Genomic DNA, 13,884 nt, shown 5'->3' on the forward strand with positions numbered 1-13,884 from the left:
CCCACCCCCACCCTGGATCCTTCCCCATTCATTTCCAACCCAGCCTGGGATCCTCCCCCCTCCGCCCCTCAGCATTACCCCGGGGGTCTGGTATGTGTGACCCGCTGGGGCACCCCACGGTCATTTCCCCATTATTAAATCTCACAGCACCCCCCAGCTCCAATCCCATCCCCACCCTGGATCCTTCCCCCCATCCCTAACTGGACCACCGGGTGCGGTTTTTATGTGATTATAACAGCTCCTCGTGTTTGGATACACCCCCGTCGTCCCCGATGCCCCCCAGCTCCCAGGGGGCCCCAGGAAATGCGGTTGTTTTGCGGAGGGAGGGCGTGGGGAGGCTCGGACAATAAAACGCCGCCGGGGATTTATCGCTTTTTATTTGTTTTTTGAATTATTATCTTATTTTTTTCCCTTCGCACATCTCCCTGCCCCCCACCCCGTACCACAAACCTAACGTGGCTGCAGGTCCGTGCAGGGTGGAGGCAGCCGTGGTTATCCCCCCCCTCTCCATCCCCATTCCCGCTCCGCCTTTGCAGCCTTCGGCTCCATCCAGCCCTGACTGCAGCAGGAGGGGGATGGGAGGCTGGCGAGCCTGTCAAATTTCCCTTCCCCCCCCCCCGCCCCCCACCAAAAAAAATCCCCTTTCCTGCGATGTCGCTACATCCCGGTGATCCCTAAGGAAAGCTGACAGCTGATGGGGGTGCGGCGGAGGGAGGGGGATGAGCCGTGGTGGGGCTTTGTCCTATTGTGGAGGATGCAGCCCGCACCGCAGGCAGCCCTGGGGAAAAAAAAACATGGCAGTGCCGCTGCCCGGGAGGTTTGCGGGAGCATTTCTCCCGGTTCCTGCATCCCTGGAGGCCGGGAGATGCCACGGGAGGGCGGATTGCAGGTTACAAATACGAGGCATTGTTTGGAGAAGGGGGGAAGAAAATCCAATATGGTGGAAAGGTTTTCCTCCTTGTGAAACGGCCTTTCCTGCTTTTGTTCCCTCCTGTTAGTGGGGAAAGGTGGCTGGACAAAGGGATCTCTTTGGGGTTGGCCGGGAGGGATTTCCCCCACTTTCCCTGGTGACGGTGATTAAATTGAAATCCACGCGTTTCCTCCTGTGGTTTGGGCGCTGTGATTGACGGGGCTGCCAGAGGCATCGTGGCTGCTGACACAGGACCCCACCGAAGGCAGAGCTGGATTATTATCCCCCTCTTTTGGGTTTGGGAAGAAGGGTAACAAACCTGGAATGTGGCACAAAGGAAATGTGCAAAGTGTGGGAGCGTCTTCCCAGCTGCTGCTGGAGGGGACACCCAACTTTCCCAGTTGCTTTCATTCCTTTCAAGGCTCTCCCTTTGAGATGGAGGAATGGCTGAGGAGGAAAAAGCTTCTTCCCTTTGATAGGGAAAGCTGGAGTCTGTCCTAAAGCCTGCCCCTGGCTCAGCAAGGCAGGGAAAGGGACTTTTGGGGAGGTGAAATATAATGAGCTTGTAGTGAAGGGGCCTCCAATAGATCCGAGCTCCATTAAAATGTTAATTTATGCTTTAGTGTGATCGGGGTATCAAGTTGGTGAACATGGGGGCTTAAGCTCAAACTGACAAATGCCAGTGTAAATTTGACAAAAGGCCTCTTGTGAAATCCCTTTTAAGACAAGCTCCTGCTAATGAGCAGCAGTTGAGTTAAAAGGAATAAATTAGGGCTGGATTTTAAGGTGTGCTGACCAAACTTCAGAGCCTGGGAATATCCAGGAGCTCGTATTTTGCTTCTGGCGTGTTGGCTTTCTCTCTGAAATACCAATTAGGGTGGACTTCATCTTGTCTTGAGCAGCTCATGTGGAAAAGAATGGAAACCAGAGGTGCTGGTGCAGCCATCCTAAAATTCCTGGTGTTGGCTCAACCATTGTGGCCAGCGAGTGGTGTCAGAGCGGAGCTGGATCAGGCTGGGCTAAAGGACTCCTCTGCAGTCAGATGAAGTTTGAAGGTTGCTCCTCCAGCTTTGGTACCAGTGCTGGCACAGTCAGGCTTCCTGAGCAAAAGGAGCTGGAAACACATGCAGTTGTTCCTTTTCCAGAGGAGCTGTCATGGAAGTTCTGGTGAGGTTTGCAACCACCCCTTCCTCCAAGCTGGTCCTGGCACAAGTGGATTCTGCTGCTGGAGCCCCATCAGGCCCCTGTTGTAGCTCAGATGCTGTGTCTCTGCTGCTCATGTGGAGGGGTTTTTTTCCTCTTTCCAAAGGGAAAGTTCAGTTGTTGGTTTAAAGAGGAAGAGTGAGTCGTTGGAGGCGTTGTAAAAGAGCACAAATACATCCATTGTAGTGGTCATTCAGGGGCTCCGTGAGTGCATGTGTAAATTCCTCTGGGATGGATCTGGAAGTGCAACATGAATATTTCAGGTGTTAATCTCTTCCTCAACCAGTAATGAAGGACTAAGGCAGCTTTAGGACTGGGATTACTGGCACTCAAACTATTTCAGCTTTTCCCTCCTGTGTGCTAATCAGAGACCCCGTTGCAGTGCCAGCTCACAGAGATGTGTCAGCTCTGTGGGGAAAAGTAATCCTGAATTACTGCTGCTACAACCTCTGAAGCTTCCACCAGGTGTAATGAACTCCATATGGCTCCTGCTCCCTCCTGCATGGATCAGTGTGAGGTGCCAGTGTTTGCAAGGCCCTGGTGGGTCTGGCTGCATTAGAGCTGGTAGATCTTCCAGCTGCCTCATTCCTGGTGGGAATGGCTTCTCCAGGTAGCTGGAACCTTAGTAGCTTTAAGGTCCTGGGCTTAGGCCTGCCATGTGCGTGGTCTGTTGCAGATTAGGGATCATCTTCCTGCAGACCTACTGCACAAACGCGTTTTTAATCTGGTGCAGTGATCACAGGCTGGAGAACTCCTCGTGGTTGTATTTTCACACCTCTCTTTTCAGTTCACCATTATTTCCGCTTCTCTGGAGTGGAAGTGGCTTGGTACTTCCTCACTGGGTTATTTAGGAACAGGATGTTGTGCCTGGTGACAGGCTCTGTTTTCTGCCCTCTGTGCTTCTACAAAGTTATTTTCCACGAATTTTGGGGATAATTAAACCCTCCAGTTCATCCCCAGTGGGTGAATACTCTGTTCCTGCTGAGGTTTCACTCTTTGCAGGCTGAACTAAGCTTCTTACCTGCCAGCTGCCTCCCCATGTTAAAGCTATTTAAATCCATCACAAAGTTACAGATTCACTTTCTGTAGGAGCAGAGGAGCCAAACTCATTGGTTCAGGATCTAATTGGTCACATAGGCCCAGGCCTCGTTGCTTAAAGAGCCTCGGAGTGACTGTGAGGACCAAGTGGAGCATCGCTGTCCCTTGCATCATCCCCTGGTAGCAGCAGGGATTGTTCCAGTGCTGTGAGGAGTTGTTTTTGCTGTTTGTGGGATGAGCAGAGCTTTGGGTCAGGCGGTGAGAGCTGGAATTGCCTGTATCACCTGCCCCAGGTGACCCTCCCTAGGCAGGGGGTTGGACCAAAGATCTCCAGAGGTCCCTTCCAAGCCCAGCCCTTCTGGGACTCTGGCTGGCCACAGCCCAGCCCTGCCTTTCGAAGAAAGAGCCTGGTGGTGCCAGAGCCCATTCCTGAAGCCGAAGGGATTTTGGTCAATGCTTAGTGCCCTGTCCTCCCCTCGGCGCTGTTACAGGACCGGCGCTGGCTCGAGTTTCCATCGGGCTGTCTGAGCCTTTCTGAACTGCCGCCCTACTTGGAGAAAGTCCATGGAAACCTCCTTGCTTCCCTCCATTCCTCAAGGCTTCTGCATGCACAGCGTCTAGTCATGACCAGCTCCTGCACGCCAGGGAAGAGCTGATGGTCTTAAGCAAACATGGAAATACCAATACCTCTGAGTTCCTCCGTATTTTTATTTTCATGGGTTCACACTGGACGTGCTGTCTCCAGATTCCCAATGCTGGTTCCTCCCTGGTTCTCCGGCCATTTGCAGCGGCCGAGCGTTGCTGCAGATGACATCGATCGTGCTCAGACTTGCTCTGTCGTTCATTCAGCAGCACAATGAGCTCCTGGGAGCCTCGAAACCTGAACTGACTGAGGCAGTGGATTGTAGTAGCAGCGTGACTGCAATTTGCATGAAGACTCTGTTGGATCCCGGCTGGATACCCAGAGCTCTCCCTGCTGTGTTCTGGTGCTGCTGTCAGCAGCTGCGCCCTGTTCCTGTTTGGTGGTGGCGACGTTTATAAAACAGCAGAAAAATGCACAGATTTGAACTCTGACGCTTCCCCTTTTTTATTTGCACTCTAAACTCTTCCCACTCCTCCCCTTATCAGCACAGGCTGTTTGTTTTCCTCGCTCCCTGACCCAAATGACACCGTGACACATCAAGCGGTTCCTGGTCGTGGCCCAGCGGATGCAGCCAGCACAGCATCCAAAGGAATTGCTGAGCTGGGAGGATAAATCCATTGTGCATTCCGTGTGCCTTATGGCCGTCATGGCTGCAGAGGGAAGTGCCCTGAAAGGCCTGTGCAGGATTTCAGCGCTCCGGGGCCTGGCAGGAGCCTGCCTGATGGAAGGGACGCGTTCAATGAGCCTTGGATTAAATAGTGGTGTAATAGCTCCACCTCAGTCCCCATAGCAGTGTTTAATGGGTGTGAAAGAAGATTGAAGAGGTACTTAAGGCCTCTTATATCTTCTGCTGGTGCCCAGATTCACTCCAGGGGATGCTGGTACCTTGGGCCTGGGGAAGGGATGCACACTCTTCTAGGAATACAGAGCAAGGAATGCTTTGAAGTTAAGTGGGAGACTGAAATCAGCTGACATCCAGACCAGTGGATGTAACTTATGCTGCTTTTACTGTAGCTCCGTCCTTCCTTTTGATACTTACTTAGTTGTGAAATCCTGGTTGGCTTCCTTGTGGCTCAGCTCCAGCATGGACACTTGCAGTCCTGTGCCACCATCTGGCAGAGCTGGTGAGCCAGGCTTTTGGGAGATGTTCCAGGGGGCATAAATCACAGGGTAGAGCAAGGAGTGCAACCACAGAGCTCTGTGAATTTAACTGGTTGCTGATGATGCCCTTTGTGTGACAGTCCCACGTTGGGTGTGGTTAATTATTAACGCTGTAGCTGACACTGTGCAACCACTTTCGCTCCTGTGGTTACTCAGCGTTGTAGGCCTTGAGTAGTGACTTCACACAGGGTTTGGTGCAGCTGTGTCTGCTGTGAGGGTCTCTGCTTGCTCCAGCAGAACCAGTGTGGAGAAAAGGAGGGACCTTGTAGGATCCTTGGAAGGATGGTACAGTGCTGGAAGGAGCAGCTGATGGATCATGGAGAGCTTTTGTGGGAAGCACTGTGGCTCACTATTCAGGATCCACGTGGTGATCATGAAGCCTTGTGGGCACTGTGCTGGAAATGTTCCATGACTTCAGGGATTGAATTCAGAGCATCCTTGCTGTCCACGAGGCAGCTCCAGCTTTGCTCCTCAGGTCCTTGGCTGGATTTCGGTGACATCCTGGTGGGCGACAGACTGGCCAGCAGTGCCCTGCTATCCCAATGGAGAAGGTTTTTCAGTTGCCACCTGGAAGCACCAGAACAGCAAATCCTTGGGTAGCGATCGCTGCACCTACAGATGTCTGACCTTCAACACAAAACACCCCCTGAGAGCTGCCTTGGCTGGGGAAGTTGATTTTACAGCTTCCTTTACACCGAGGATTGACTGGAGTTGGGATTTACACAAACAATACACAGTGGGAAACTCCTGGTGTTTGTGCTTTTCCTGACTGACACCTGCATCGGTCAGTTTGGAGTTGAAAATAAATCTCCTGCACGCCACAGGAGGGGGAAGCGACACAGGAGGAGAGTCCTGACTGAGGTGCTTGTGGAGTAAACAGGAAGGATCTCATGGAGCCACAGATCTCTGCAGGAGGGCCAGGCTGCCTGGATGAGCAGATGTGCAGTGGTGGCATCTGTCAGCAGCTGGATGGGGGTTTACAAACTGAATGAAAGGTGATCATAGAATCATGGAATGGCTTGGGTTGGAAGGGACCTAAAAAACCATCCTGCCATGGTTGGGACACTTCCACTATCCCAGGTAGCTCCAAACCCCACCCATAATGTGAGATGTGGCCAGGACCTACCTGTGAGATCGTGATGCTGAACGAGAGCTCAGTGCCGACATAATTCTGCTGCTGGAGGGAGCTGAGGCAGAGCAAGATCAGTAAAACCTCCAAGATAAGCTGTCCTAAGCACACAAACATTCAAGTTTCTGTTAAGCTCTTTGGCTGGGGAATGCCAGAGCCGGTGCAAAGTCGTGTTTTAATGGGGATTTAGTTGTGCAAGCGCTGAGCTGGTTCTGCAGGCTGTGTGTGCTCTGCAGTGAGGCTCAGCCTCTTGGTGCTGCAGTCAGACACAGCAGCTGATCTGCTGCTCCAGGGACTCTCAGTGGGGACAGAGCAAGGAAAGCAGAGCTGAGGTGATGAATGCCAAGTGCCTTCGTTTATTCTTTATGCTGCTCTCTAAGAGAAGCTGTTGATTCTCTTGAGTGTCCTAGTGTGGCAGATATTAATAATTGAGGTTTTGAGGAGGCTGATTGAAGTCCAGGTAAGATTTCATGCTCCTGCTGCCTCTCTGTGGACATCCTTAAACTGGTGGCTTAGAGGACAGATTTTCCTAATCTAGCTCAAATGCATGGAATTCCAAAAAAATTCTTCTGGGAAGTCATGATAGGTGGTGGTTGTGTAGCTTGCCCAGAGCAGACAGTAAATTTATTAAGGGGTTAATCTGCCTCCAAGAGGTGCCTGAATTGTGGAATGAGGCAACTGCTGTGCTTGTTTTCAGAGGGCTGTGCAGCTACCTGCAAATGGAGCTGTCTGAACATGCTCTTGGGAAAAATGGGAAGGAGGAGACTCCAGTGCAGCTCACCTGTCCCTTGCATCCTTTCCTTCTTGCAGGAATGCATCCTCTCCGGGATCATGTCAGTGAATGGAAAGAAAGTCCTTCACATGGATCGTAACTCGTACTATGGAGGGGAAAGTGCATCCATTACACCCCTGGAAGATGTAAGTGTGGAGAGACCCCTCCCCTGTGTCCTTCCTGGGCACATAAATGGGATTTATTCACAGTTAGCCTTGGAGTGGCTTCAAATTAATTACTCCGAGGGTTCCCTTTGAGTCAGGAAGTTGTATGGGACTTCCTCCCCAGATACAGTGGGGAAGACACCACTGTGGGTGTTTATAGTTGGTAGATTGTGCTTGTTTGCTGTAATTCCCAGCTGGGATCTGAGCACGGAGCATTCCAGAGCTGTTACAGCTGGATGTTAAAACTCTTCAGCTAAATTGTAAATTTGACTAAGGAATGTCCTGTTAAATAGTTCATCAATAGTTCAAAACTTCCCAAATCCTTAAGCCTTGGCTAGAGAAAGCCCGGATGAGCAGAATTACACTGCCTGCTTCTTGCTGTGACAATTCACTGGATGTGTTTGTGTGTTCCGAACTCAGCTTGGAGCTCAAACTCCAGCCAAAAGCTGGCTCTGAAGAGCTTGTGTTCAGCCTGGAGCTGTGGGGGTGGAAAGTGTGTACATGTGTGGGAGGAATGACACCCAGACACATTTCCTGGGCTATAATAAGTTCTGCATTCTCTCTCCAAAGCTCTACAAAAGGTTTAATCTCCCAGGAACTCCACCAGAATCTATGGGGCGGGGAAGAGACTGGAACGTGGACCTCATTCCAAAATTCCTTATGGCTAATGGTGAGTGATCCTGAGCTCCCAAATATTCCTTGTGAGCTCAGCCTGGGCTAGTGCTGGGTGCTGGAATGGGACAGGCACTGTCATTCCTTACAAATCCTTATCCTTGAATCCTCGTGTTCCAGTACTGGGACTGGTCTAGACCAATCCCATTATCAGTGAAGGGGCAGCTCCCTTTGCCTAAAACCAACCGGTGGCTGCTGGAATCTCATCCTGGAGCATGAGGGAATGGATGGATTGTGAAGTGCCTGGCTCAGGGCTGCTGCAGTGGAAGAATTGATAGATCCCAGCCAAGGCTTGGTTGCTTTAGTCTCAGCCTATCTGGGAATTGAACATGGTGCTGCTGGGGAAGGGTTTGTCATGTTGGAAGAGCTGCCTTGGGAGCTGCTGTGTCCTTGTTTGACTGTGCCAAACCCCCTTCCAGGTCAGTTGGTAAAGATGCTGCTCTACACAGAAGTCACTCGTTACTTGGACTTCAAGGTGATCGAGGGGAGCTTCGTCTACAAGGGAGGAAAGATCTACAAAGTTCCTTCCACTGAGGCAGAAGCTTTGGCCTCCAGTGAGTAGCTGCACCTTATTTGTTCCCTCTGAATCCCCTAAACAGAGGCGAAACCCATCCCTTGGGATATTCTTGATGCTCCTCTTGTGTTAAGGAGCATCCTTGGGGTTCTCCTGCACCTCTTTGACTTCAAACACCACTTGCAGTGTGAGCTTTGGGCTTCCTGAGCCCTGTTTTCTTGGAGCTTCCAAGCTGTCTGTTCTGTGAGGTTCTGGTGAGAACCTGGCAGGATTTTCCTTCCTCAGGAGCGCTTATATTTGGGGCTCGTGCTCCCAGCTCTGCCATAAATATTTGATGTTGGGTCCTTGTTGAAATTGTGTGTGTGAAAAACATTGCAGGCAGATTGGAATAACTAATTCCAACGTGTGGCACCTCAAACCTTAATTGTTGCCTACTTAAATGTCACTCTTCAAATAAAACTTAATAACAGTGTGGTGAAACCCATTAGGATCTAGAGGGCATTCCATTAGCTCCAGACATGGGATGTGTTCAGCAGCACCTCTGATAAAGTGACTCCTGCAGTTAGGGCCCCAGATCTGTAGGTCTGAGCCTTCCTCATGGCAGATATTCCTGTTTGCTGAAGGAATCAGGAATTCCTTCCGTTTGGCCCTGTGTGGTCTCCAAGAGACTCATCCTGGCAGGAGTGGAGGTGCTGCCTCTGCCCTCATGTTTCAGCAGGTCCAGTCTTGCTTCTGCAATTTATAGAGAATTCAGGTGCATAAATGTGCAGCCTCGTGTTTGGGGTTTGAGGGACAGGACAAAGGGGAATGGCCTTAGGCTGAAGGCGGGCAGGGTTAGATGGGGTATTGGGAAGGAATTGCTGGCTGGGAGGGTGGGGAGGGGCTGGAATGGAATTCCCAGAGCAGCTGTGGCTGCCCCTGGATCCCTGGCAGTGTCCAAGGCCAGGTTGGAGGGGCTTGGAGCAGCCTGGGACAGTGGGAGGTGTCCCTGCCATGGGGTTGGAAGTAATGACCCTTAGGATCCCTTCCCACCCAAACCATCCCATGTTTGAACACTCAGCGGTTCTTACCCACTGCTGATACTCTGTGGCAATGGAAAAGCCACAAAAGCCACTGAGGATCTGTTGAATTCTGACCAAACCTTGGTTTTAGGCTTAATGGGTTTGTTCGAGAAGCGCCGGTTCAGGAAATTCCTGGTGTACGTGGCCAACTTCGATGAGAACGATCCGCGGACCTTCGAGGGTGTGGATCCCAAGAAAACCACCATGAGGGATGTGTACAAGAAGTTTGACCTGGGCCAAGATGTCATTGATTTCACAGGCCATGCCCTCGCTCTCTACAGGACTGACGAGTAAGTGGCGGTCAGTTGCTTCCCCAAATCCCAGCATTTGGGGTCATGATGGGATGAGTGGTTATTTTAAACTTTGAGGGTTCCTGAGTAAAACTTGTGACACGGAGTGCTCCTAAAAGGGAACTCCCAGAGAAGCACTGCCAGGAGCAGCTGGAGGGTGGGGAAGAAACTTCACAGGACATCAGTGTTTTGCTCTTGAGTTTATTCTGCTGGAAGTCTTGGTTTGGGAAACATCCCAAGTGGTCTAACTGTCCTTCCCAGCTATCTAGATCAACCCTGCCAAGAAACAATCAACAGGATTAAGCTGTACAGCGAGTCACTGGCTCGATACGGGAAAAGCCCCTACCTGTACCCCCTTTATGGCCTTGGAGAACTGCCCCAGGGATTTGCACGGTGAGCACTTGGCTTTGACTCCGGGTTTCCTCCAGGGGGGTGTGGAGTTGGATGTGTGGGTGTTGGATGTGTGGGTGTCGGACGTTTGGAGTTGGAGATGAGTGTGTCGGTTGTGCGGAGTTGGATGTGGGAAGTTGGATGTGGGGAGTCAGTGCTTGAGCTTCCAGGATGTGGTGCTGTATAAAAATACTGTGGTCCTTAGTGGTTCTCTCACTTCGTAAGGAAGAGGTGATTCCTCCACATGGGATTCCTTCTTTGTGGGCTTGTTTACCCCTGGATTTGCTCAGAGATCCTGTCTGCAGAGTATTTTACCCTCTGTGTTTAAGCAGAGGATTTTGAGGAGGGTAAAGTCTGAGGTGGGGTTTTTCCAAGTGGAACGGGCTGGAAGGGCTGTTCCAGTCCAGCCACGGAGGTGCTGAAGGGATTTTCCTGCTGCAGGCTCAGTGCCATCTATGGAGGCACCTACATGCTTAACAAGCCCATCGAGGAGATCGTCATAGAGAACGGCAAAGTGGTCGGGGTCAAGTCCGAGGGGGAGGTACGGTCCCTTCCCATCCTTCCCTGCTCCCCACCCCACATCCCGCCCCTCAGAACGCAGATTTTTTGGGTCTGATCAAAAAAAAATACCGAGAAAAACCTTCTCTAAGCCAAAGGGCCAAGCCTGCTGGGCTGGGGCTGTTGTCCCTGTGCCAGCTTGCTGAAGACACAATGTCCTGATGGCTGGAGTTCATTCCAGCATCCCTGCTCCAGGAGTTGGGATGGAGTCTGCATGGGCTGGCAATGAATAAATCAGGCTGGCTGAGCTGGAAGGGAGCTGTTCCTTGTGTCTAACCTGGAACCAGCTCTGCCCTTGGCGTTTTTAGCTGCTCTGACAGCTGGCACGTGGCCTTCCCGCAGCTTCTCCTCCACCTGGCTGCATAAAACTGGGAATGCTGCAGGCTGCTTGGAAGCTCTGAACATGCTCCTGACTGGAGCAGGCACTCACGGGACAGTTCAGCACTTGCTGGTGGGATAACATGTCCCTTGGGGTGGGGAGGACATGTCCTGGCCAGGAGCAGAGGTGACAATTCATGCTAGAGACTGATGTGCCCAAATGTGAGCAGCCTGGAGGCTTGAGATTGATGAAATACTAAATTATTACCAGAAAAATGATTTTTGATGTGAACTGAGTGATATTTCCATGTTTGTGCTTAGGTGGCTCGCTGCAAACAGCTCATCTGCGACCCCAGCTACGTGTCGGACCGTGTGACGAAGGTGGGCCAGGTGATCCGGGTAATCTGCATCCTGAGCCACCCCATCAAGAACACGAACGATGCCAACTCGTGCCAGATCATCATTCCACAGAACCAGGTCAACCGGAAATCAGGTGTGTGCAGAGCAGCTCTCACCGCTGGGCTGAGACAGCGGTTGTTACCGGCCTCTCTGCGGGTGAGGCGCGGACCAGACGGGGAAATGGACCCTTCCTAGCCTTGTCCAGGAACGTTTAGGCCCCAGCAAAGCTGGGCTTCAGTTCAGAGCAGCGTTGGGGGAGGTGGGAGGAGCCTGTGGTTGGAGCTTGTGAGGAACCTGTGGCAGGAAGCGCCCCAGACTGGTGGGTGAGGGCTGTGGGGTGTCCGGGAGGGGGTGAGGGCTGTGTGCAGGAGGGGAGGTGCTGCCTCCGCCTGGAACAGAGCACTGGGAACCCCACTGGATTTCAGGAACCATCAGAGCCGTGGGAAACGGAGCTTTGGAGATGTCCCATGTCCAGGCCCCCCAGCCAAGAGATGAGAGCACGTAGAGCAAGGATGGGACTCATTCCAGGTTCTCTGAAGAATCCAGGGGGTGCCGAGTGTCAGGGCAGCGGGAAGAGGCCCAGGCAGGTTTTTGGGATGAGGCTGGAGGAGGTTTTGGGATGCAGCTGTGTCCTGTCCCCCCAGATATCTACGTGTGCATGATCTCCTCTGCTCACAACGTGGCGGCGCAGGGCAAGTACATCGCCATCGCCAGCACCACCGTGGAGACCGCGGATCCGGAGAAGGAGATCAAGCCGGCCTTGGACCTCTTGGAGCCCATTGAGCAGAAGTGAGTGCTCAGCAAGCCCTGCTCCCTGCTCTGCTGGGAGATCTGGAGCCGTTTGGCTGCCAAGAGCTGTTGAGTTTCCTCAGCACCTTGAGCGATGCCCTTGGATCGAACTATTCCTCCTCTAAAACCATCCTGAACCTTTTTTCTCTCCCTTTTCCAGGTTTGTGAGCATCAGTGACCTGTTTGCACCGACCGACCTGGGAACTGAGAGCCAGGTGAGTGAGGGCTGAGCTGGGCTGGGAGGGGAGAGGCTCCAGCTCGGGGCTCCAACGCTGCTTCTGCTTCCAGATCTTCATCTCGCGCACCTACGACGCCACCACCCACTTTGAGACGACGTGCGACGACATCAAAGATATTTATAAGAGGATGATGGGATCAGAGTTCGACTTCGAGGAGATGAAACGCAAGAAAAACGACATCTACGGGGAGGAGGAGCAGCAGTAATGAGAGTCTCTAATTAGGAGAAATTTAAATCGGCTAATATGAATATATAAGGAACTTAATGAACACTGTACGAAATTCAATATTGTAAGGCCTGCTTTTGTAATCCCATCTCTGAGAGATTGAAGAGTACTGCACTGGTAATGTTCCCTTTTTGGATATCATGTGTTAATTATTTCATTCTAGTAGGGCTGCTGTCCAGAATCTGGCAAATTCCTGACTGATTTCCTGACTAACCTCGTAAGCGAAAGGCAGACTGAACTTATTATTATTATTATTATTATTTTTGCAGACGTAGACGTGGGTGCAGATTTGAAATAACTCATTGACAGCTGTGTCTTACCTTGTCTTTTTAATCATTTGTAAAACATCCTTCACAATCCTGTGCTTCTGGTGAGCTCGTAGATGTGACGCTGATGTCACTCAAACCTGATATCAAGGAAAATAGAAACTGAGCACTCCATTATTGTGGACAGCATCCCTAAAGTCTCTCCCATCAATCTTAACTCTGTGGCAAAGTTGTATCATGGACAAAGCCCACACCTATTGTAGCAGCAAATGTTGGCTTCGTTCTGGGCACAGAACTTAACCTCCACTTAAGCTTCTAAACCTGTTTACATCGGTTGGGACACAGCTGTGCCTAAGGCTCCTTTGTGTTTTAATCTTAATAAAATTGAGAGAACAAATTACAGAGCAGGCAAGATGTGGAAGTATTTTCTGTCCCCTGGTGGCTTCTCGGATGGACCAAACGGCGCTGCGGTATCGGCATGACAGAGCCTGTGCTTCTCGTGTCTCCTGAAGGCTCCAAATGATTTCTGTACTGCGAAGTAAAGCCAAATTCTGGAAACCAGTCCTGGGCTCTGGTCTGATTCACTTCAGTTCTGGGAGCAGCAGCTCCAGGCTCAGATCCCACGGGATCTCTGCCTGTCAGGGGTGAGATGTGAGCGTTTCCTGGTTCCGTGGTTGTTCTTCCCAGGCTGTGCTGCTGTGGCTGCTTTCGGCAGGGCTCAGGCTGTGCTCTGGCACAGTCCCTGTTCCCCGCAGCCACCCCAGTGCCACAGCTGGGAACAGCAGCAGTAAATGATCCCTGCTTGGGGCTCCTCTCCATCCCCAACACGAGATGTTCCAATCCAGAGCGATCCCGATTCCCTGGCTGGCACTGGGCAGACACAGCCATGCCAAGTGCCAGGAAAGCAGGAAAAGCCTTGGAGCAGCTCTCCAGGGGCTCCCCTCAGCTGGTGCCATTCCCACACAGGAACTGGGCTTTGATCCTACCGCAGGCCCAAAGCTGAGCTGAACCCACCTGGGGCTTCCCCTCTCCCTCCTCCCAGCCGGGGCTTTTGGCACTTCCTGAGGTGCCACTTCCAGGAACACTTCCCACCCTGAGCTGGCAGGAGCTGGTGCTGGAGCGGGGCCAGGAAGTTTCCCCCAT

General features: G+C 51.8%; 2 protein-coding genes across 2 annotated transcripts in view; both read left to right on the plus strand.

The window, feature by feature from the left end:
* ANKRD16 (ankyrin repeat domain 16) overlaps window positions 1–559 on the plus strand; it is a 19,390-nt gene extending 18,831 nt beyond the window's left edge. Inside the window, exon 7 of the mRNA XM_042051397.1 lies at window positions 537–559. Within this exon, the coding sequence (XP_041907331.1) occupies window positions 537–559 (23 nt within the window). The remainder of the gene's footprint in view (window positions 1–536) is intronic.
* A 6,306-nt stretch (window positions 560–6,865) lies between these two features.
* GDI2 (GDP dissociation inhibitor 2) lies at window positions 6,866–13,302 on the plus strand. Its single transcript, XM_042051845.1, has 10 exons — window positions 6,866–7,002; window positions 7,591–7,690; window positions 8,112–8,246; window positions 9,359–9,557; window positions 9,819–9,950; window positions 10,389–10,488; window positions 11,145–11,316; window positions 11,867–12,011; window positions 12,172–12,226; window positions 12,300–13,302. Exons 1-10 carry the CDS (start codon window positions 6,916–6,918, stop codon window positions 12,453–12,455), a joined length of 1,281 nt encoding a protein of 426 aa, XP_041907779.1. The 5' UTR covers window positions 6,866–6,915; the 3' UTR covers window positions 12,456–13,302.
* Window positions 13,303–13,884: the final 582 nt, after the last annotated feature.

This window comes from Corvus kubaryi, unplaced genomic scaffold (genome assembly GCF_017639235.1).
Source record: "Corvus kubaryi isolate FWS band 111438036 unplaced genomic scaffold, C.kubaryi_AGA036_p1.0 135, whole genome shotgun sequence".
Lineage (NCBI taxonomy): Eukaryota > Metazoa > Chordata > Aves > Passeriformes > Corvidae > Corvus > Corvus kubaryi.